At 39.2% G+C, this 24,208-nt stretch overlaps 1 protein-coding gene and 1 pseudogene across 1 annotated transcript; both read left to right on the forward strand.

Moving 5' to 3' along the window:
- Window positions 1–3,695: 3,695 nt before the first annotated feature.
- On the forward strand, window positions 3,696–14,981 carry PDIK1L (PDLIM1 interacting kinase 1 like). Its single transcript, XM_032495557.1, is given in 4 exon segments — window positions 3,696–4,050; window positions 4,053–4,196; window positions 6,680–6,981; window positions 10,958–14,981. Coding segments are annotated over 4 exon segments (1,296 nt in total). The 5' UTR covers window positions 3,696–3,941; the 3' UTR covers window positions 11,699–14,981.
- LOC116656665 lies at window positions 6,845–20,075 on the forward strand (annotated as a pseudogene).
- Window positions 20,076–24,208: the final 4,133 nt, after the last annotated feature.

Below are 24,208 nucleotides of genomic sequence, written 5' to 3' on the forward strand. Positions count from 1 at the left end.
AAATAGTACACTAATACTATCCATTTCGTAGGGCTCTTAAGAGATTTATAAACGACATGACTCTAGGCAGGTCGGGGAATTCAGACCTGCCCTAAGGCTGGGGCAGCAGCTGCACCAACAGAACCTGCCACCAGGGGGCAGAATCGCTACATCCAAGTTCCCACTTATCGAAGACATTTCATTTTTTGAGAGTGGTTGTCTAACTTTTATTATGGAAAAATTCGAACATACACAAAAAAGTAGAATAGCGTAATGAACCTCATGTACCCAGCGCCAGATTTCAACACTTACCAATATTCTGCCAGCCTTCCTCCCTCTTTTTTGTTTGCTATGCTGCTTGTGGAGTATTGTAAAACATACCCCAAACATCATTTCATTTTATCCAGAATACATCAGTGTGCAGTTCTAACTGAAAAAGGCTTTTATTACCACAGGTACTATGTCATCATCACACCTAACAAAAAAAAAAAAACAATTTAATCTATCAGTTCATATTCAAATTTCCCTGATTGTACCAAAGATGTCTTCTGACAGTTAACTCACTTGAATGAGGATCCAAATAAGGTTTTTGCATTTGGTAAGTGTCTTGAGTTTTATGCTTTAACATTCTACCATCCTTTTTTATTTCCATGCCATGAATTTGTTGCAGAAATGAGGTCACTTATCCTGTAGAATGTCCCACATTTTGAGTTTGGCTAATGGTAGTATTTGTTTATGCCCCATATTTCTGGTAAACTGGTAATTAGACCTTGGTTAGATTAGGCTTAGATCCTTTTTTTTCTTTTTTTCCAAGGCAAGAATATTTCATGGAGCGCACTGTTTTCCCCTTTTAGGGATTTTAAGATTGGTCAATGGGTTCAAGTGCTGTCAGCCTAAGGTCTCCTTTACAAAGTTTCCCAACAACTTAAACTCCAGTTGTTTCAGGATCATTTCACGATTATTGCCTAGACTCCTTGTTTCATTAGGTTTTGTAAAACCATGCTTTTCTAATCCTATCATTCCTTCTGCATTTATTAATTGGAATTCCTCTATAAAAATTTATTTTCTTATCTACTCTTCGGTTACCTGCAATATAACTCATCCAGGACAGATATGAAAAAAATTAATTTTCCTCTATGGCTGTTCAGAGTAAATCAGCTGATTCTCTATAAAGCTCTACTGGTAACAAATGTGTTGTTTTCTTTAAGTATCATTAATTAATGGATTTTTACATATTTATATGTTGCAATCTATTAAAGTCATTATTTTTCTTTTAATGCTAAAATTGTTCCATCTTTGGTCAGTGAAGCCCCTTTGTATTGGTTCTTCAGTCATTTTCACATGACTCCTAGAGCCTTTGAAAGCTTCCTTGCTTCCAGGCACAAGATGATCCAACCTCATCTTTCCTGCTCCAGGTTTGAAACTAGTCATTTATCAAAGGAGCCTTGACTTTCTCTGCTTTTTTTTTTTTTTTTTTAAACTGGAAAATGGTATTTAGAGGCCAAATCTGTGCACTAGGGGTGTTCATTACTACTAGGGTTGGTCCCTGTGTCTAGGCCTTTTCAGCAGACAGAGCTTGGAAATATGTTTTTTAAGAGAAAAAATATATATTTTATTCATTCTGCTATCTGTCTCAGGTCTAAAATCATACTAGGCTTCTTTAACACTTGTAACTCTTTTTTTTCATAACTTGAGAATCTTGATTCCCAGTGTCATTAACATAACTAGTTTATTTGCTTTATTCTAAAATATACCAATGATAGCTTCAAAATAGCAACATTAGTATTTGTTACTAACAATATGACTAATGAATGCAATTTAATATTTCTTTGCAGTTCTAGTTTGTCCTTAGATTATATGCCATTAGGGAGGTATAGTCAAAATACAGCCACTTGAAATTACTTTCTCTGTGTAGTTATGCCACTTCATTTGTTTCTATTTGTTTTTAATCTTTATGGAGTATTTTACTCTTTTTATTGAATTTTGTTTTATAAACATTCAACATTTACAACGTTCCAAAATAGTAACTATAATCAGGTACATTCATGCAAGTCTCATTTCCATCCCTACCCACTTCATCCCACATAGGAAACAATTTTTAGATTGAGTTTATTCTTCCATTGCTTAACTTTTAAATATAAGCAATTAATGTATATTTATATCTCCCATTACTTACAGAGAAGATAGTATACTATAAACACCATTATGCAACTTGTTTATTTCCCTTAACAACATATATGGACATCACTACATACTAGTTTGTTTATCAGTATATATAAGAACTCTTCCACATATCTATTTACAGCTGCATAGCACTCCATTTTGTTTATGTACTATAATTTATTCAGCCAGTTCTTCATTGACACAAAAGCAGTTTCCAATCTTTTGCTATAAAAATGCCATAATGAATAGCCTTGTGCATACAGTTTTTTGTATTTTAACAATGTATCACTAGGATAGACTCCTGGAAGTCTAGCCATGACCTAGGATTACTGGGTGAAAGAGTAAATACACATGTAATCTAGCTATAGATTGCCGAATTTCCTTAATTAGAGTTACATCATTTTGCCTTTCCACCAGCAATGTATGACAGTGCTATCCTCAGGTATACTTTGGTACCATATCAGATAGAGGAGGATGAATCACAGACAAGTTTCCTATCTGGGGGAACTCTCAGTCTAACAGAAGGCCTAAGGGCAAACATAATAATATAACGTAATCTTCAGGGCAGATTTATTCTGAGGCTTCAGCTTCAGAGTCCCTCACTTACAGTGATCCTTTCCAAGGCCCCAGCAATGTGTTCACAGGTCCATTTTGTAATCTTTTTCCTAAAGAGGACATCCCTAATTATTTAAACATCTACCTCACAGATGTTAGAGTCAGTTTCATAACTTTGGGGTTATGGGAATGGATTTCAAGTTCTGCAATCGGCTCTAGAGGAGGGGTTCCTGTATTTAACGTCTGAGACAGACAAAAGGAAAAGGCTCCTCATGACCAAACGAGATACCCTTTCCCCTGATTCTGATCAGTTACCCACATACGCAGCTAGCTGTCTACACAAAGCCTCTGTATTTCCCTCTACTTTCAAGGGCAGCAACCAAGCCATGGAACATATCAGTAATTCCAGCAGACAGCTCAAGACTGGTACACGACACTCAGGGCAAAAGTCAGAACAGATTACAGAGTAGTGTTGCCGGGACGAAGGGTAGGAGGAGTGGTTACGCCAGGAGAGTGGGTATTCAAGGCAGGTGACCCCCTACCAAAGACACCTTTCTGTCAAATAAGGCAGAGGTCTACTTCCTCACCTGTAAAAACAGGGCTAGTAATAAAGCCAGACCTTGTGGGATTTTGTAAGGATTAGGAGACACCATTTAAAGATAACCCAGTCCCCGATTCTCAGGACAAGGTCCAAAAATGGAGGAGAGAAAATAAAATGGGTAATTGGTTGATCCTTGAGAGTAGTAACAGGGATTCTTTGCACATCATGCTTTATACAGCACTGGGAGGAGGACCAACCACTTTATTGACAAATAGCAGGTGCTGAATAAATCGTGAAGGAAAGGACATCTGGCGGATGCATACTGATCTGTGTAACTAACTGAATGACCGATTGGTCCGGGTCTCTGAGCAACTGACAGTCCTGGGCTGGCTGTCAAGCGAACGCGTCTTTGGATCCGCTGACAGCTGTCGGGTGCCTCTATGACTCAGACTGACCGTCGGGCCCTGAGAACGGCTGTCCTCCCTGTCAATCCCGGCCCTAGCCGTCTCAAACCTCCGCCTCTCGCCGCGCGCCGGGGGCATCCCGACTCTCCCCGAGGAGCCTGAGAGTGCAGCGGCACCTTCCTCCCCCTGCCGGGCAGGGCACCCATACTCCCGGCGGCCGGGGCCCTGAACAATGAGGCGCCGGCTTCTTTAAGGGAGATACCACCGCGCTGGCCGGGCAGGGGACGGCGTCTTCCCAGATGATCGCACCCAGCCCCGCGCCGCCGCCGCCACCGCCGCCGCGGCAACTGCACCGCCAGCAAACATGGCTCAGTGACTCTGACAAAAGGTGCAGCCTCCCTCCCGGAGGGCGGACGCCAGGCCTCCCATCTCTGGCCGTGCCTCCCCGCGGGCCTGCGGTAGAGGCCCGCATCCCGCGAGCATCCCAGGCCCGCGCCGAGGAAGATGCACCAGGCGATCCACCCCAGCGACCCCGCACACCTGCCCGCAGCTCGGTAGGTCGAGAATGGGGGCGGGGCAGGGGCGGAAGGCCGCGCCGAACGCGCGCACCCCCAGGCCCCGACCTGCTGATGGGGACTACTCCGGGGCCGCCGGCCTCGCGCGCCCGCTACATTTTCAGGGCGACCGAGCCCCAGGCGTGGAGTGGCCTCCGGCCGCCCGAGCCCGGCCACCCCTACGGGGAGGGACACGAGTGGTGCCTTCCAGAGCGCGCACCCCTTCCGCGACTCCCGGCTCCTGAAAGCCATAGGAGCCGGGATGAGGCCAGCGGAGCGCGGGGCGCGCGCCCAATAGGACTAGCGCTTGGCGTCCCGACTCTCACTACGGAAAGCCGGAGGGGGGCGGGGCCGCGCGGCGTAAGGGGGTGTGTCCGCGCGCACCACGGGGGCGCGCGCAGGCCTCTGACTGGAGGCCGCTGCGGCGGAGGCGCGAGCTGCCCGATAATGGCGGCCTGCAGAGCCCGTGAGAGGGAGAAGCGGCGGCGGCTACCCTGAGGTAAATCTGGCTCCTCGGCCTGGCAGAGAGGCCTTGCTGCAGAGCTGAAGGCTCTGCATGTGCCTCCCGCGCCAGGGGGCCTGTCACAGAGCTGTCAGCGGAGTCATCCTAAGGAAGGCCCCCTGAGCCTCAGGCCACCGGCCGCAGCTGCGGCCTCCTCGTCTGCCTGTGGCCTCCTCCCCAGGCCCCGGGCGTCAGCCGCCGGCCCCCGAGGAGTCGGGGCAGTTGCAGGACTGGCTCCTCGGGGTGAAGGGCCTCGGGAGGATCCCCTCCGGGTTTCATCTGGAAGCAGCCGAGGAGGGGGAGGGCCTGATACTTGTCCAATGAGCGGGGCCCTGAGCCGCCGCGTCCGGCAACACCTCTGCCCAGGACTGGCCCTTCCCGGGCGCCAGCAGGTGTACGGCCTGGCGGGCCCACGTCCGAGCGCTGGGTTCGCCTGACAGGCACGAGGGCCCGGGGGTTGCAAGTCGTTAAGTCACCCAGGTTCGCACGGGACGCATCACCGTGCAGTGTTTTCATTCAAGATCTTATGGATTTCATAAACACCTCTCCTCCACTTTATTCAGGTGTTCTTTGTAGGGCGATATGGGACAGCTTCAAAGACACGAGCCACTTTAAGATAGGTAGTAATTGGAGATCCACGGAGAACAGGAAAGAATGTCCACTTGCATATTTGGGGCAGAGGATTCTGTGACAGGAAATCAGACGCTAGGAAATACAGCAGGAATTCGAAGAGTGGGTGTCCAGTTAGAGGAAGTGGGACTAAGAAGCAGCCTCAGAAACTTTCATTTTCTTTATTAAATCTATCCTACGGACTTAAAGTAGCTGGTCCCAATTTCTCAGGCTCTGGTGTCGGTACCTTTTTATTCCCCTAACTGTACAATATTAAAAATTGTACAATTTCAGGTTACTTTTCTTGCCCATGGTGGCAATCTACAGATGAGAATTTTTTCCCGAAGCTCATTAAAATTTTGACATTCTTCGTAAAGGGAAGAGGCACGCTTGAGAGTTTCTTGATTCAATACGTGAGCATTTCTATGTAGGGCCTTTGCCCCTGTCTTTAAATGATTCATCAAGTTGAATTCCAAAGAACTTAATATGAACTCCAGAGAGCCTCTTAATATGTAGGACAGTTTTTGTTGGCAAAAAAATGACCTAGACCTAAATAGCTATTGTCGAAACAACAGAAAGATAACCATATTCTAGGTAACTTACTTTATCTTTAAAGGAACATTTTTCTCCATAAACTTCATCTATTTTGCGAGAAATAAAGAAATAACAACAGCAAAATTAAAATAAGAACATATACAGTTTGACTGTTTTAAATAATAAAAGCAACTACACATTTTCACTTCTATATGTGATCTGGTTCACTTTTAGTCCCTAAACATAAGCCAGGTGTTTGTACTTCTAACTGTGTGAGTTTGTTTTTCATTTTGCCATGTTTATGACCTTTTATGTGTGTGTCAGCTTTCAGGAGAAGCTGGAGTTTTGTTTGTTTTTTCATGATCAGTAAATAAGAGTACTGAATTTTTTTGGTTTTAGCAGTGATGTTTTGAAGCAGTTCATGTAAGAGGCAGTATAGTGTAGTGGTTAAAATTAAGGATGTCAGAGCTAGATGGCCTGGTTTCAAATCCCAGGTCCACTAGTTACTAGCTGTTTGACCTTGGCCATATTGCTTAAACTCTCTGTGCTTTAGTTTCCTCGACTATAAAATGACCATAATAGTATCTACCTCATCATATTGTTAGGATTAAATGAACTTAATATTATAAAGTGTTTGGAACAGTTCATGATACATGGTAAGTACTACATGTTAGCTGCTTTACTATTATTATTAAAATATTTAGATTTGCCCAAGGCATAGCAAATATTGCTCAAGCACTGCAAACAGTGAGACAGTTGGCAACTAAATTGTATATAAGAAGGAATACAAGCCAATAGGTATATTAATTTCAACAGAGTACTTTGTTGATTTTTCCAGAAACCTTGACCTTGAAGATGGTGAGTAGCCAGCCAAAGTACGATCTAATACGGGAGGTAGGCCGAGGTAGTTACGGTGTTGTGTATGAAGCAGTCATCAGAAAGACCTCTGCACGGGTGGCAGTGAAGAAAATTCGATGCCATGCGCCTGAAAATGTTGAACTAGCCCTGCGTGAGTTCTGGGCACTAAGCAGTATCAAGAGCCAACATCCAAATGTGATTCACTTGGAGGAATGCATCCTGCAAAAAGATGGAATGGTGCAAAAGATGTCCCATGGCTCTAATTCTTCCCTTTATTTACAGGTATGTGTGGTTGAATGGGAAATAGTAATAATTTGACCATAGCATTGGTCAGCAGTAAGAGAAATGAGTCAGACGAACTTTACTTTTAAACGCAGGTGTTTATACAGTTAGGAGTAGATGGGGTCTGCCAAGAATTGAGTAGATGTTTGCTTTAAAGCAAGGTTTTATTTAAACCTGTGATGCAAATACCTAAAAATAACAAAGCCACCTGTTATGCCATGATACTTGCCAATCTGCTTAGGAATGGGGCAACATAGGAGCTAGAGAACTGATTGAGACTAGAATCTAATTAGTTCACTTATTTGAAATCAGTTTTTTTGGAACTGAAGGCAGAAGAAAGGGAAAAACTCCACAACCAATAGCAGCACCCATAGGTAATTGAACATTTCTTTATGTATCACTGGCTTGAACATAAGCCTCTGCTTTTTTAGGGGGTTATTTTATTTCTTAACTATGCAGTTCCAGTTAATTTTCATGGAGTGTGTGGCTTAGCACCTGAATGTTATTAACAGTACTAATAGCTTACTATTTGGGTTCCTACTTGTTCTGTGCTCTGGGCTAAGTGCTTTAAAGGCAGTTGCTCAGAACAATCTTATGAGAAAAATACTATTATTATCATCATTACAAATGAAACTGAGGTTTAGAATCGATAATGAATCTATCCAAAATCATATAGCTAGCAAGTGGCAGAATTGGGAGCTAAACATCTGACAGCTAAAACTTGTGCTTTCTTAACCTCTAAATTGTTCACTTGCCTCCAAATTACTCTTCTGTAGACCTGGAGAAAGCATTAACATAAGAAAACAGAAAAGCTTTTTTTTTTTTAGATTGGCTTCTGCCGTAGATCAAAATCTCTAGTAGCTCCATACTTGATAAAGAGAAAAGATACTTAAGACATAGCTAGCTAAAGGCCAGAGCATAATTTCTTAAGTCCAGTCATTCTTGGAACAGGAAACAACTTTCCATGAGTGTGTCTAAATTCAGAATTCACCATCAGGGTACAAAAGTCTGTTTTAAAACAACAAATGCTTTTGGACTAGAAACAACAAAGAAAACAAACACATTAATCTGTGTAAGTAGAAACTTGAAAGTTTCATTGAATGGTGAACAAATATCAGTCTTGAGAACCTAGTTTATACTGCAAGTTTAGCATGCTATAACCTGAAGTCTTAAGACAGGGACTATAAGACACAACCATTTAGCCTCTATTTATTGTTTATTTTTCTACAAGTGCTTATTATGTAACTTGCAAGGATAGGAAATATCAGAAACATTCTTACTATACTCCCTCCTAAAAAGGGATAGACCGTTGCTGGACTTTGCATTGAGTTTTAGATACTAAAATGTGTAATCTCTTTCAGATTACACATGCAAGTACATAAACATATGACTTAGTGTTGATGGTATTCTTGAGTCCACATCAAGCAACCGTCATGGTAACTAGGCATTAGTTAGCTAATCTTTCAAGACTTTAAGATTTCAAGTACTTTCAGACTTGATTCAGTGATTTTTTGTTTTAATCTACAGCCCCTTTTTGTTTAGTAATCTCTTTCATCTTTTTAAAGCCCAGTAGACTTGTGTTTCACCTGTGGTTCTTTTTGCTGGCTGTATGACCTTGGATAAATAACCCAACTTTTCCCAGCACCTATATCTTCATATGTAAGGAATGATAATTTCTACCTTCCATGGGAGTTGTCTAAATTAAAAGTGATGCAGATACAATAATTGGCACATAGGAAATAGTCAGTAATAGGTAGCTCTATTAAAAGTTGTCTTTTGTATGGATTTATTTAGTTAACCAGACATTCATCAACACATTAACAAGTGCCTTCTCTAAATTTACACTAGTAAAGGCAACCAATATTTACATCTAATAAAGACAAATCTGTAGTGTGACCACACAGCCCCTACACATGGTCTTCTCCATTCTTTTACACGAATTTTTTTTTTCTCCATGTTTTTCTGGATATCTTCCTTGTTCTCATTTGGAATTATTCAGTTAGTTCCTCATAGCTAAAAACCTCATCTAGAAGAATTGTAAAGCAAAAATTGAAAGAGGACATATCTTATGCATAGGAACTTAGTGGCCAGTCTGTGTACTTGTAATAACTTGTCAAGAATGAAAAGTACAGGATGGTATAGGTGCATATAGTAGGGAACCTGTCATAATCCCTAGGTTCAGGAATTATGAACTGTTTCAGCTGAAACTTGTGGGGTGAACTGGAGTTAGCCAGGTGAGTCAGTGAGAAAGGTTCCCAGGCAGAAAGAACTGTACATACAAATGTCTAGAAGTAAAAAGCATGAAGCGTTCTAAGAATTGAAAGAAGATAGTAAGACTGCAGTGTACAGGGAGAGTTGTTTTAGATGAGGATAGAAAGAAGCAGGGATCAGAGCACACAGGGTCCCACAGCACATGTTAAACAGCTTAGACTATATCCTAAGAGAACAGGGGAGCTATTAAAGGATTTTAGACAAGAGAACCAATGGCTAACATTCTCTACACTTGAAAATAAGCAGATTGGGCTGTGTATTTCTGTAGCTCTCAACCAGGGGTCCTCAAACTATGGCCCTCAGCCTGTTTTTGTATAGCCTGGATGCTAAAAATAGTTTTTACATTTTTTAAGAGAAGAAGAAAAAGAAGAAGAATATGGAAGAGACCTTATGTGACTTGTCAAGCCTAAAATATATACCGTCTGACTTTATTCTAAATCATTATTTGAATGATGAGACTCTGCATTGCTCAAAATTATTTAGGAAGTTTGCTTTTGAGAATGAAGACAGAAGAAGAGAAGAAATGAAGAAAGAGTGATGGTGCTAGTCTTTAATCTCATCATATTAGTAACAGTGCATCTGGTAAAATAATTGTGTGATCCGGACCTTTCTGTTCTTTCTTTTGGTGTCTCAATGGCAAACAGGCAACAAGGAAAATGCACGCAAAAAAGACATCTGCAAACCATTGCAGTTATGGCTGTTTGCTGTAGGAGGAAGGTGACATGGAGAGGTGTTCCTTGCCCCTGCCCACCAAAATGACAAAAGAGAATACTAGTAGATATACACTTAAAATTAGCGGTTCACTCCCTCTTCAATAACTCTTCACCTTCCCTACTGAGTTTCTGTTCAACTCTTGAGTCTGAAAAGGACACCATAGGGCAAATGCTTTCAAAACACTGTATGCCTGTATTTTAGAATGGTAGTTCATGTTCAGTGAGGTAATTAATACTCTTGAATTTCACATAGTAGGAGAGTTATAATTAGATAATGATACAAATAAAACAGTAGTTTATTCTAGATTTGCAGCTTGTATCAAAGAAATACTTGTATTCAAATTCAGGTTTGAATTTGTATATCAAAATGCATATATGATTTTTATAAATTGGTTCTGAGAAGCCATTTAGTGATGGAGATAACCAACATATTTGTATTTTGCTTGTAGAAGTTTATGAAGTAATGATGTCAGTCTTTATTTTTTATCAGTGACTACAGGAGCACTTTATTTCTGTAACAACTAGTTGCTCCTTGATCATTTTTCCAGATTATGTTGGTAGCGTATGTGCAATGAGCAAGGAGTAGATTTCAGGCAGTTTCATGGAATAGAATTTCCTAATTGATGTTTATACCCCAGCTGGCAGTCTCCCAGGTCTAGCTGCTGAAACTTTGATCTTTTCAGGAAGCTATTAGCTAGATCGTTAGAGTTCAGCTCCATTGACACATGCATGTATAGCCAGTTGGACACTTTTCAAAATAAAGCTATTTTGAAATAAGTTTTTACCTGTCGACTTGGAGATTAGGTGTATTTGTTAGGGGCAGATTGACAGTTTGAAGCACTGAAGTTTAAAATAAAATGCACTGACTGAATAAATATTCATGAAATTTCCTTTTAAAATTAGAGACTAACTTAACCAGTAACTCTTTCTCTATAGCTGAACTGTATAAACTGAGCAGATTATTACAATATGGTTTTTCTTCCTTCTTATAGCTTGTAGAGACTTCATTAAAAGGAGAAATTGCCTTTGATCCCAGAAGCGCCTATTACTTGTGGTTTGTGATGGATTTTTGTGACGGAGGAGATATGAATGAGTATCTATTGTCCAGGAAACCCAATCGTAAAACTAACACCAGCTTCATGCTTCAGCTGAGCAGTGCCCTGGCTTTCTTACATAAAAACCAGATAATCCATCGAGATCTAAAGCCTGATAACATCCTGATTTCTCAAAGCAGGTTGGATACCAGTGACTTGGAACCCACACTAAAAGTGGCTGATTTTGGCCTAAGTAAAGTTTGTTCAGCATCTGGGCAGAACCCAGAAGAACCTGTCAGTGTAAACAAGTGTTTCCTTTCTACAGCATGTGGAACAGATTTCTACATGGCTCCTGAAGTGTGGGAGGGACATTATACAGCAAAAGCTGACATCTTTGCTCTGGGGATTATCATCTGGGCAATGCTGGAAAGGATCACATTCATAGACACAGAGACAAAGAAGGAACTCTTGGGGAGTTATGTAAAACAAGGAACTGAGATTGTGCCTGTTGGGGAGGCGCTTCTGGAAAATCCCAAAATGGAACTTCTCATTCCTGTGAAGAAAAAAACTATGAATGGGCGAATGAAACAACTGATTAAGGAAATGCTGGCTGCAAACCCTCAGGATCGTCCAGATGCTTTTGAACTAGAACTCAGATTAGTACAAATTGCATTTAAAGATAGCAGCTGGGAGACGTGACACATATATTATTTGCAAATATCTTGGATGATATGCTGCTTCTGTTTTAACAGTGATGCAACATAATGTGGCTGAAAAAGAATATAAAAAGCTAAACTCCACCATCTAAGGGTTAAGACTTTATTGTGGGATTTTTTTTTTCTCTCATTTTTCTTAAGTCCAAGCTGGCCATTTTGTTAATACGTTTTAAATGTGTATTACCAATGTGGGTGTAAATTTTTTTAAATGGTCATTGGTAGAAGTTTGGCAGGAAAATTCTCTAAGAGCCAAGAAAAGAAGAGAGTCCAGTTTTCTGGAAATATGTCTCTAAGTATTTTAGACATTCCTTGTCAGTATTAGGAATTTCCATGGAAAAAGAGGTTTGCATGCTGGTAATGCAACCTTTGAAGCTTTGTAAAGGAAACATATATGTATATATTTATGTATATGTAGGTATGTGAATGTGTGCATTTTGCATTCCATATGAAAAAAATGCCACTTCTGTTTAAATTATTTGATGTAGGTTTGGGTTTTTGAGATTTGCTGGTGAAATCAGTGATGAAAAATAAAAGAACCTTCCCTCATCTTCCTACCCTGCCCCTCCCTCTAATGAAATCATACTAATTTTTTTATTTTTGTAATATTATACAGCTTTTTTTTAAGGCATAATTTTGGAGAGTCTAAAATTATCTGATTAAACATAAGTAAAATTAAGTGATCCAAAGCTGCTGAAGTATGCTTGAGCTCTCCAGTGCCCTATAGCTGCAGGAGTTGAATTAGCCATGCAGTCATGTACTGGCAGGTTGGCAAGGACATCCATGATTCAGTCATACCTTGTTTAGGTAACCAAGCATGCAATTAACCAATTAAGCCACTGAACTGGGACATGTCTGCACTTGAGCATCTGCAATCTCAATCTGTTATAAATCTGGACGCAGGAGTCTTCTGTTTCTGAAAACTTTGCTATATATAACTCTAGTACTTGATACATTAATTTTTTATTTCAAGGCTTTGTCTAGGCCTCAGCATAAAGTCGAAGAAACCAAATGAGCTCTACCCTCACATTGCCTGCCCGAATGGTCTTTTGTTTAGTCACTGGAATTCCTTTCTTTTTGGCACTAATGCTGTTTTCTCTTGTCTAATTTGACAGAGTAATGGTAGTGATATAGTTGTATTCAATGTTGATCACCTTTTTCTAAACTGGGAGATGATATCTATACAGTTTGGCAAATGGGTAAAATATTGTGGCATCAGTTATATCTTTCAAATAGAAAAGTTATCAATTCTATACAATCACTTGGTATGGTCTTTGTCAAGAACTAATAGACCATTATTCTTCTTGAAGTCACTTTGATTTTAAACCTATATATAGGTTGTCTACAATTTGTTTTCCTGTAAATGCAGATAGTTCAAATCTAAAAGAAGAAAGTTTTCCTAAAACAGAACATTAACCTTTAAGGTTGTTAATAGTTTGAGACCATTGTGTATAGGTTAATCTTTATAAAGCACTAGAATCTTTGGTCAAAAGTAAAAAAACAAAAAAAAAGAATATTGAAATCATTGATAGTCTCCATAGTCTCCTGAGCTTTTTGGAACTTCCACAACTTTTGGAATATTGCTATCATAAATTTTCCTTATTTAAAATGTGTTAAGGGGACTGTAGAAGGTAAAAAAGCACACAAAAAAAATTGCAGTACATAAAATTTCTGAACTATGCATTACTTGGTTTGGAAGTTTAAAATTCAGACTGAAAGATTTTATTTTCAATAAAATCTTTTAAATAAAAAAATATGCTTTTCAACATCACTTTCAAGCTAATAAATGTAAGAATTCTTTTGGAAATTAGAGATGGAAATATACTGAAATTTCATGATAATTGACCCTGTAGATCAAATTATTATAACATAGATCTGGCCAAGGAGATTGAGTTACTGGAAATAAAAAGTGTCATTATAATGTCTCTTCAATAACAGCACTTCAGCAGAGGTTCATGATGATTTAGGTGACGGTATGCCAATGCTTCATTTGCTCTTTAAATATCTACATGTCATGGTTTCTGAAATACATATTTTTTGTCCAGCTTCATTTAAAATAGTTAATGATTATAATTTATTTTGAAAGTTTACCTGTGAAGTAGAATTCTTTCTTTCATTGGCAGTAAGACTGTGAGGTGATCAGGAAGTTTTTTCTGAAATTTTCTCAAGTCCTTGTGTTCTAAAATAACCTATGATACCAAGCAAAATGATAGTTAAATTCTTTGTCTTTATTTGTTTTTTCAGTTAGGAGGTATTTATTAAGTACCTACTGTGTGCTCAGCACTAAAGGTCAGTTGATAAAATGACAATTTAAAATGGTGTATAGCCACAGGTCTTTTCCAACCAGGAGTAAGAAATAAAAGATGATTAGTGATATTTGGAAATTCCTGGATATTTGCTAGAGGAAAAATTAAAGCAAGAATTTGTGCACAGTGCCTTGCCCATAATAGGTACTCAATAATTAGTCCTCATAGAGTCTCTTGCCATGGTTTGTAGCATTTTTATGAAATTTGTCTTAATTGAAAAAAGACCAAATATTTCAAATAAGCTTATAGGCAGCTGTGGCCAGTTAAAATATGGGGTTGTACAGTTAGTTCCTAGAATGTTATTTTGCACTAGTTGTCACTTAGAAAGATGGGGTTCTTTGTAGATTTTTGGTGCTAAGGGATACTTTGTCATTATGATGAAGTAAGTGTTAAGTGTCAGATAAATAGCACACTGAATAGTTCTTTCTGCTGGTCTGTTTCTTCCTCTTTGTTGTTGTTGTTTTTAACTGTAAAATGTTTATCAATCAAACTATTGTAGCAGCTACAAATAATTCACCAGCATGACAAAATGGTCAAAAAATAAGTCATCAGCACTTCAAAAATGAAAGCAACTTCTGAAATTTTCTTTTAAAATTGTCAAATATATTTTATGAAGAATTTATAAAAGGGGGAAATGATTGTAATTTATTGTTCATGACTTTTTTTTTTAATAAAGTGAGTTTCAACAAAAACGCTGAAAATTCTACATTGCTGCTTTGGTGGCTCTCTGAGAAGTTCTGTAGTGCTTTACTTCATGAATATAAAATAGAGCGTATAAAATGTGAAACTGTCATTTTCAGCCTTATGTGTTAAGTGAAACCTATATATAATACAAGCTGTTGCTGAGGAAAAGATTGAATTACAGGTGTTTCAGAATTTCAAGTTCTCTAAATTTTCATGCTTACAATCTTGCTGTATTAGAAGAACTTGTAGTGCCTGAAATAAATGATTTTTTTTCCTTTTTTCCTTCTATCTCATTAAGCTGAGAATGCATCCCAGACTCAGAATGAAGTATAGTAAATGTACTAAGGATGCAATTTTTCAATCTATAACTTGAGACCGTGGTTTCTTTTCTATAAAAAAAGTCATCTGAGCCACTTTTTTGTTTTCTTTTATAGGTTTTGTTATGTATGCCTTCTCCAGAATAAAGTACTGAGGATGCAGTGTGCTTAGTGGTACAGTGAAACAGCAGAGGGAAAATGGAAGATACAAAACATTAACCCTACATGTGATCTAATGATGAGTAGGAAAGTAGGCATCAGGAATTGCGGCTGCTTCTGACTCTGCCACCTCCTGTATAGCCTTTGCAGACAGGTAAATTTTGCTGTGTATTTAGAGATTACTTTTTAAATTTTAATCTTAAAACTATAAATACTTGTATTTACTAGCCTTTTTGTAATCCTTTGCAGTTTACAAAGCACTTTCACATGGTTTTTACATATCTTTTCAGTGAGTTTTACTTAAAATAGGGGCTGACTTCTTGATGAAATTAACAGTAATTTAATCCCAGTTAGTAAGGTAAAGATTTTACCTTAACACAGGGTTTTAGTGCCTAATCTCTGTCTCCAGTCTGAGTCTTCTCTAACAAATCTTTATCTTTCTCACTGAAGTAATGACCTTGGTTGTTTTGGTCTTTTCTTTAAATTCAAATGTTGCCCTCTTAGTCGACCAATCATAGATGTCCTCTAAAGTGCAGTGTAATGATAGACAGTTGGTTTGTGGTTAGATAATAACTCCCACTTGAGAAAACCTCCCAGCCACACCTCTCAGGGCCACACCTCTTGAGGGCAAAGTGCATCTTTTAAAGGCAGTACTTTCCCTTTTGCAATTGTCATTGGTTCAAAGGGAATGTTTAAAAAAAAAAAGATGCCTAGGCTTTTGACTTCACTCTTTCATTTCCTGTTCAGCCCTGGTATTTCAAGCTTAGCTTGTTCTGAGCAGAGGTTAGGCAACTTAATATTACCAAAGGCACTGTGGTCTTACAGCAGAAGCAAAGGCTTTGGTGTAACAGGTCTCATATTGAATGCTAGTGTTCACCAACTAGCTTTCACCAACACCTACATAATTAATGTATGGAGTTGGGCAAGTCACTTCATCCTGAGCCTCAGTTTACATGTCTATAAAATAGAGATGATACTTACATTTCAGGGGTTTTGTAAGGGTCAGCTATAACACACATAAAGTGTCTTGCATATTAAGTTCTCAGTTGGTTACTGTCTCATTGCTGTTACTGTGTTCTGATTTTGATGTTATGTTGAATGAAAAAATGGATTCCCCAGGAGCCAATGTTCAGTTGTAACTCTGATCCTTCTCCCCTCTGGGAGAATCTGATGAAGGCACTACATCCTCTCCTCAGGAAAATGTTTGCCTGTAATTTTAGGGGATTTATCGACCCTCACATCGACCCCGTGTTAAGGGACCCTGAGCTATAGTCTCCCACTGAGTACCTCTGTGCTAAAGCTCTTGAGTCATACATGAGGAGAAAATGGGCCGTATGTGAGGAGACTTGTAGGGTACTTGCACTGTTTTGTTTCTTAACCTGGTGCTGGTTAGATGAGTATGATTACATTGTGAAAATTCATCAAGCTGGATTCACAATTCTTACACTGTTCTCTAGTTATCTATACTTCAGTAAAACTATAATTTAAACAAATATGCATTGGGGCTGGAGACTACGGTGACAACTATTGTCAGAGGCAGAAAGGGAAAGGAGACAGACTTTGAAATCAGACACTACTTTTCTATTACTAGCTATGTGACTTTCATGAGTTCCCTAACCTCTCAAATCCATAGCTTCCCACATGTATAAAATAGAGATGGTACCAGAGCACTGTGACGATGAAATGAGATGCATGTAGAAATGCACGGCACACTCAACAAATCATTGCTTCTGATTCTCTTTGGAGGACTCAGAGATTGACTCTGAGCCACCTCTACTGCTAATTTACACCCCTGATAGAGAGCAAGTTTGTTTGTTTGTTTGTTATTTAATTTAGATTATATTTTTCCACAATATTTGAAAAATATCTTACATTCCATCACTATAGTGTCCTGCCTGGTTCTTTACCTTGTACCCTCCATAGGTATAGTTCTTAATTAATAATCTCCTTAGCCCAATTTTCTTTCCTCTTTCTGTTTGCTGATAACATGATCAATAGCAATTCAGGATTTCTGCTGTCTCTCTGACATAGATTACCAAGCCTGGAAATTTGGAGAGTACTCATAAGTACTAAATACTAGAATGTCATGCCATTTCTCCTAGCTTTGGGTATAAAGCGGGGAGAGTGTGATTTAACCAGTATGATTTGAGAGGTGACAGCAGAAGCACAGCTGCAAGAGGGCGAGAGAAAAGCATGTCAATACTGACCAAAACTCCAATATCAAGAATAGAGTGAAACTATAGTGGTTTTCAACTCCAACCCACATTAGAATTTTAACTTAGGAAGGTTAAAAAAACACAAAATGAAAACTTCTGCTTCTGCTTCTGACCATTAGAGAGTGGCAGGGCCTAGATTTGTCTTCCTGCCTTAAATGACTAAAATGCCAGACACTGGACAACTAGCAGTGCAGGACAGTGACCCCTGAGAGAAGGGAATCAAATGAAGTAAGTCCTGTGATTGCCCCAGCCTACTTCCTGGAGAGAATCTTCAGGCTGCAATCTCCTTGAGTTGAGGATACAGCATTCAGAGTTCAGGAAGTTCAGGCCAACTAGAATTCATTGGGGAGAGGGAGCTGAACAGAGAAAGAACTCCAGGCATTTGCAGAAAGTTTTTTTTAAGACACTGGCTGAGCACTGATCAGTACGTGCTTGTGAGGAAACTGCCGGAGAGCAGGAGAAACTATCTGAAAGGATCAGGTGGAACAACTCTCTGAGCTCACACAGGGCCAAGGATCATTGCTGTTCCCACTAGCCAGAATGGAAAGACCTAATACATCACGGAAGTACACACATCAAGAGTGAGGCCAAATTAGTCCTAGGCTAGCAAAGCTTAAAAGTAAGTCTTGAAAGGATAATTTTTCCCCCTAAGAAACTTAATGTGCTAGGAGAAAGCTCAAAATTACCTAAAGGAGTACAAAAAATTTCAGTCCTCAGTAACGTAAACTTCACAATGTCTACCATCTAATTAAAAAGTATTAGGTATGCAAAGAAAGCAGGAAAATACAACCCACAATGAACAGAAGAACCAATGGAAACAGACCTCAGAAATAACAGATAATAGAATAGTATACACGGAGGTTAAATATACTTCATATGTATATTTAAAGGCAGAGGAAAGCATGAGCATGGTAAGGAAAGAAGGTATGGAATATATGTATTCCAAAATGAACCTTGAGAGATAAAAAATGTAATTACTGAGATGAAAAATACACAGAAATTTTATATTATAGAAGAAAATATTAGGGACCTTGAAGACATATCAATATAAGCTATACAAAATAAAACAGAGAATGGGGAAGGTTTAGCTCAGTGGTAGAGAACATCCTTAGCATGCACAAGGTCCTGGGTTCAATCCCCAGTATCTCCTCTAAAAATGAATAAATAAATAAACCTAATTACCTCCCTCCCAAAACAAAATAAAACAGAAAAGAGAAAAGACTGGGGAAAAAAAAAAGAATCCAGCATTAGTGAGCTGTGAGACATCAAGTGGCCCATGTACCACTGTGGTCCCAGAAAGAGAGGCGAGAGTTGGAGACAGAGAAAATATCTGAAGTAATAATGGTTAAAACTTTTCTTAAATTTGATGACAGTTATAAACTCAGAGATCCAAGAAGCTCAGCAAGCCCAAGAACAAGAAAACTACACCAGGGTGTATCAGTTACTTAAAATCAATGATAAAATCTTAAATGGAGCCAGAGGAAAAAGTTGCCTTGCATACAAAGGAAAAAATTTAATGACAGATTTGTTGGAAATAATGCAGGCCAAAAGACAGTGGGACAACATCTTTTAAATACTTAAAGAAAACAAATAGTCAGGACCGGCTGCTGAGACTAATGATTCACTGGGGCAGTCTCTGCACATCATGGGGAGATAGACACTGCTGCTTTTGATTGGCCTTGGTCCTCATAGCTCCAAAAAGAAACAGGATCTCGATAAGCTCTATGAGCTGAAGTCCAAAGCGCAACAGATTATGAACCAGTTTGGCCCCTCAGCCCTAATCAACCTCTCCAATTTGTCACTGATAAAACCGGAACCAGCTAACACCCCTCCACAAGGCTCCATGGCCAATAGCACTAGTGGTAAAGATCCCAGGCACTCCTGGGACAGGAGGGCATCTCAGCCCTGAAAACAATGAGATATTGACCAAGAAGAAATTACAAGACTTAGTAAGAGAAGTGGATCCTAATGAGCAATTGGATGAAGATGTAGAGGAGATGCTGCTGCAGATTGCTGATGTTTTTATCAAGAGTGTGGTGACAGCAGCCTGCCAGCTTGCCTGGCATTGCAAGTCCAGCATCCTGGAGGTAAAGGATGTCCAGCTGCATTTAGAGCACCAGTGGAACATGTGGATCCCGGGATCTGGCTCTGAAGAAATCCGACCCTACAAAAAAAGCTTGCACCACAGAAGCTCACAAACAGAATGGCACTGATCCAGAAAACATCCAAGAAGTAACACGCAGAAAGGTCAGGGAATGGACAACAATGTATTTGGAGATACTTGAGCTGAGACCTCAGCTACCTCATCCTTGGATTATTTTTTTAATGCTTTACAGAGAAGCATATATTTTTTGTTAACAGAAATGCAATATCTATAATGACTGAGAGGATCTGCCAAAAGAATAAAGCCTCCTACCCTAACTTCCGGTCCCTTTTCCCTGCCGTCTCAAAGAGGAGCCATGTATCTTTCAGAGAAGATTTTATTTGTGGTTTATTATATAAGTGATTGAATAGGGGACAAAGGATTATGGCCTTGTTTGGTCAGGCAATATTAGCAGGATTTGTAGAGATTTTTGTTTCCTTCTCCTTTCCCCCTTTCCCTGTACTTTGTAATGTCAGTATTTATATGAGTACAAGTTTCATTTGCTTTTCCAGGATAAAGAAGTTATCAATCAAAAAAATTGTCAATCTAGAATTTTACACCCAGATTAAAAAAATCTTTCAAAAATGAAGATAAAATACTTTTTTCAGAAGTCCAAAAGCTGGAAGAACGCATCTCCAGTAGACCAACACTACAAGAAATATTAAAAGAAGGCTTTCAGGGAGAAGGAAAATGACAGCAAATGGATCTGGGTTTAGACAAAGCAATGAAGAGCAACGGAAATGGTAAACGTGTCAAAATACAAAATACTTTTCTTACTTTAAAATCTCATTAAAAGAGGAAAAATAATAACAATGTATTGTGGGGCTTATGATATATGTAGAATTAAATATAGGACAATAATAACACAAAGGCCAGAAGAGGGGTAAAGGAAGTCCGCCATCATTATGTTCTTAAACTATGTGAAGTTATATGAAATTTGAAATAAACTATAATAAGTTAAAGGTACATGCTTTAAACCTTAAAGCAACTACCAAAAAACAAAACAAAACACCAAAGAGATATAGCTAGTAAGCCAATAAAGGACATAAAATGGAATCATCCAAACTACTCAATCCAAAAGAAGGCAGAAAAGGAGGTAAAGGGAACAAAGAACAGATTCGACAAGGAGCAACGTGGCAGATTTAACAATGTGATTTACTGGGCGAAGAGGATAGGTATAGCTCAGTGATACAGCATGTGCTTAGCATGCATGAGGTCCTGGGTTCAATCCCCAGCGCCTCCATTAAAAATAAATACACACACACACACACACACACACACACACACACACACCCCTAATCCTTCCTCCAAAAATGTGATTTACAATGAAGGCTTTGGAACATACCACATCAGTTCTAACCTTTGAAGGGACTGGAGACTCACAGTATTGACCTGAACCTCTAGGGGGGGCTGGACTGAAGGTCAGCCATTCAGATAGTATGTGACCAAGCCCCCATTCAAACTCTGGGCCCCAAAGGCTCAGGTGAGCGCTCCTGGTTGTCATTACTCTGAGTATTGTCACATTTCAACACCAGGAGAGTAATGTGTCTTTGAGGATAACAGAAACTTCACTTTTGGAACCCTCCCAAATTATACCCTTGTGTGTCTCTGCTTTTGCTTTCAATTCTAGTGGGTCTGGTTTTAATGTGTATCCTTTTGCTACACTAAAACTGCAATCATCAGTATAGCACTTTCCTGGATGTCTCCTTCCAGCAAATTATTGAAACCGGGGGTGGCCCTGGGAACTCCTGAATTTGTAGCTAGCTCCTCTGAAGTGAGGGTGGCCCTGGGAATTCCTTAAGTTGCTGTTGGTGTCTGCAGTGAGGGGAGTATGCCCTTAATAGGAGACCGCAAAGGATTATAACTACAATGCAAGAGTTGATGTGAAATAAACCCTGACACTCAGAAGGGAGGGAATATGAAAGTTTCCTATATCAACTTTGGCCTAGGGAAGAAGGGAAAATAAAATTCTCCTCTAAGAATTCATAACTTACAAGCCAGCTCTTTCATAAAATCTGAAGTCAAATCACATTACTTACGTAATGCTAAAATCCTCAAGCAGAGAATTTAAAGTGGTATAGGCTGGTGGTACCAACACATTATTGACAGAAGTACGTGCACATTGTCTCTGAAGGAACTCAAGACCAGCACAGGCCTCAATTCCCACAAATTCATAAGTAATACAAGCAGCTCATGATAAAAAAAAAAAAAAATCACCAAACACACAAGGTAACAAGGCACCATGAGGGAGAATAAGTAGAACTGAGAGATGGCAGAAACAGACCTTCAAAGATACTGGAATTATAAGACACACAACATAAAATAAATCTGTTTGCTATTTTAAGGAAACAAAAGAGAAACTTGATACTCTGTGAGAACTAGTACATTTGAAAAAAGAACCAAACACAATTTTTGAAAATTCAAAAATAAGTTAATTGAAATAGAAAACTCTGTAGACATTAGGTTAGAATTGCTGAGGTAACCATTAAAAGACAGAGCCTATAATTTCCAAGCAAGCAGAAGCGAAGGGTAGGGAGATCAATCTACAAAAAAAGGGAAGTTTTTTTTAAAAAGAGAAGGGATTGCAGTAGTGAAGTTTTAAAGAAAAGTGACCTGCAGGCTCAGGTTAACCCCAAAAGATCTGACCTTGGAAACAAAATTAGGATGCTAGAACTCTCTTTCAATAACATTTCATTAGAGCCCTTGAAAAATAAAAAAGATAGGATTTTCCTTTTGACTTTATTTAATAAAAATATTGTTTATTCTTTGCTTGCTTTTTAGCTAATGTTATTCACAAATGGAGGAACCCCTATTAAATCTTGGAAAATGATGAGTGTACTTTGAGTTTGATTTTGTTATGTTTAAGAAGTTTACAGTATGAAATTAAGAGAGCTGTAGAACACAAAATATAGAGTAATAAAGTTGGATGAGTTTTCTGAAAATTAAAAGGGGAAAAGTATAACAGATATAATTCACATTATAAGAGAGAAAAAATAAATAAAAATATATTAATCTCAGTGAATGAGCTAAATTCTCCAGTTCAAAGATAATGGGTGTCAGCCCAAGTAAAAGAACAAATCCAGCAATGTTCTGTTTACAAAAGCCAGATCTAAAACATAAGAATACAGATTGACAAAGTTTGGAAAAAGAAATATTAGGCAAAAAATAAACAAAAATAAAAAGAACAAAATAAGTGTAGTAAGACAAAAAAAATATCTAGAGATAAAGAGGGTCACTACATAATAAAGTTCAATTCACCACAGAGAGAAAGCACATTTCTGAGTTGGTATACACTAATAACAGCCTCAAAATACAACAGGGCGAAATGGACAAATCCACCATTTCACAGTGGAACATTTTAACATAAATTGTTAAAATTTGTAACAGTAATTGATAGATCAAGTAAACAAATATTCAGTAAGGACATGTGAGATTTGGACCATACAATTAATAGGCTCTATATGTTCTGGTCGTCTGTTGTCTGTCCTCACTGTTAACTCCTACTTCACTGTCTTGATTACTGTAGAATCAAATAAATCAACCCTTAACATCACTCATGTCACACAGCAAGCCCTCAATAGATGTTAGTGATCACAGCAGCAGTAGTAACTTACTATGTGATTTTGGTCGAGCCACTTAACCTATGAGCCAGGTTACCTCTTCTAAAAATGGTCATAAAAAGAAATTATTTTTCCAAGTTGCTTTGCAAACCAAACGAAAATGTTTGTGAAAATATTTCAAAAACTACAAAGATATAAATGAATTATTGCTCTTAACTGGTATTACAAAGCACCAAGTGACGAGGTAAATAACCATCGGAGTGGTCACCAGGTAGAACAGCAGCACTAAGGAAGTCCTTGAAGTGCTCGGTATGCCAGTGGTGTGGACCCTTGGGCTATTGGTGCTGGGAAGAGAGGCGGCCAGTGAAGGCTGATCAGGAAGGCTTCTAGAAGGGTGAAACCTGCCCTCTGGTGGATGAGCCTGGAATACCTTGCTCAAACGCAGAAGAGCTTTCTGGGTGGCTTTGGGTAAACTCCCTAGTCAGAATTTTTACATCCTCTCAATTCCAGGGACTTGATTCCTGTATACATTGTAGGGTAGGGTGGGAGAATTTGGAAACAAAATTCTCATTGTGGCCTGTGCCTCAGTGCCAAGCTCACCTCATCTCAGATTCTTGTTAGGGGCAGTCTCTAAAGGGTGATTGACCATAGCTTACACAGTGCCTCAGTAAACAAAACGGCCTGGGCTCCCATCTCCTGAGGACCAATCTCTTTTAGGTAAGGAGATGGCAAGGGCGGCCTCCCTGATTATGGATGGAACCTCAGGAAGCCAAAGGGGAGCAGATGACTCAGGATCTAGCACTTTTCCGGCCCAAAGATTTATCCTCAATTCTCTTCTAAAGGCATTGAAACATTATCGATGCTCTGGAACTAGAGGGTGCTTAATATTTGTTTATAGAATAAATGTTGAAGGGAGGAGGTAGGAAAGGGAGTCTAAATTTCAGGTAGAGTAGAAAGAGATGTTTTGGAGGAGATGCTCAGAAGCCCCCTTCAGATGGCCTTGGGGTCTCTGAAGGGAAGCCGGAGAGAGGCTGAATTGTTCCTGGGGGCTGGGTATATCCCCAGGGTAATACATTGCTGGTGTCATGGCTGGGTTCTCTGAAAACAGACA

Source organism: Camelus ferus, chromosome 13 (assembly GCF_009834535.1).
Source record: "Camelus ferus isolate YT-003-E chromosome 13, BCGSAC_Cfer_1.0, whole genome shotgun sequence".
In the NCBI taxonomy this organism is placed as follows: domain Eukaryota; kingdom Metazoa; phylum Chordata; class Mammalia; order Artiodactyla; family Camelidae; genus Camelus; species Camelus ferus.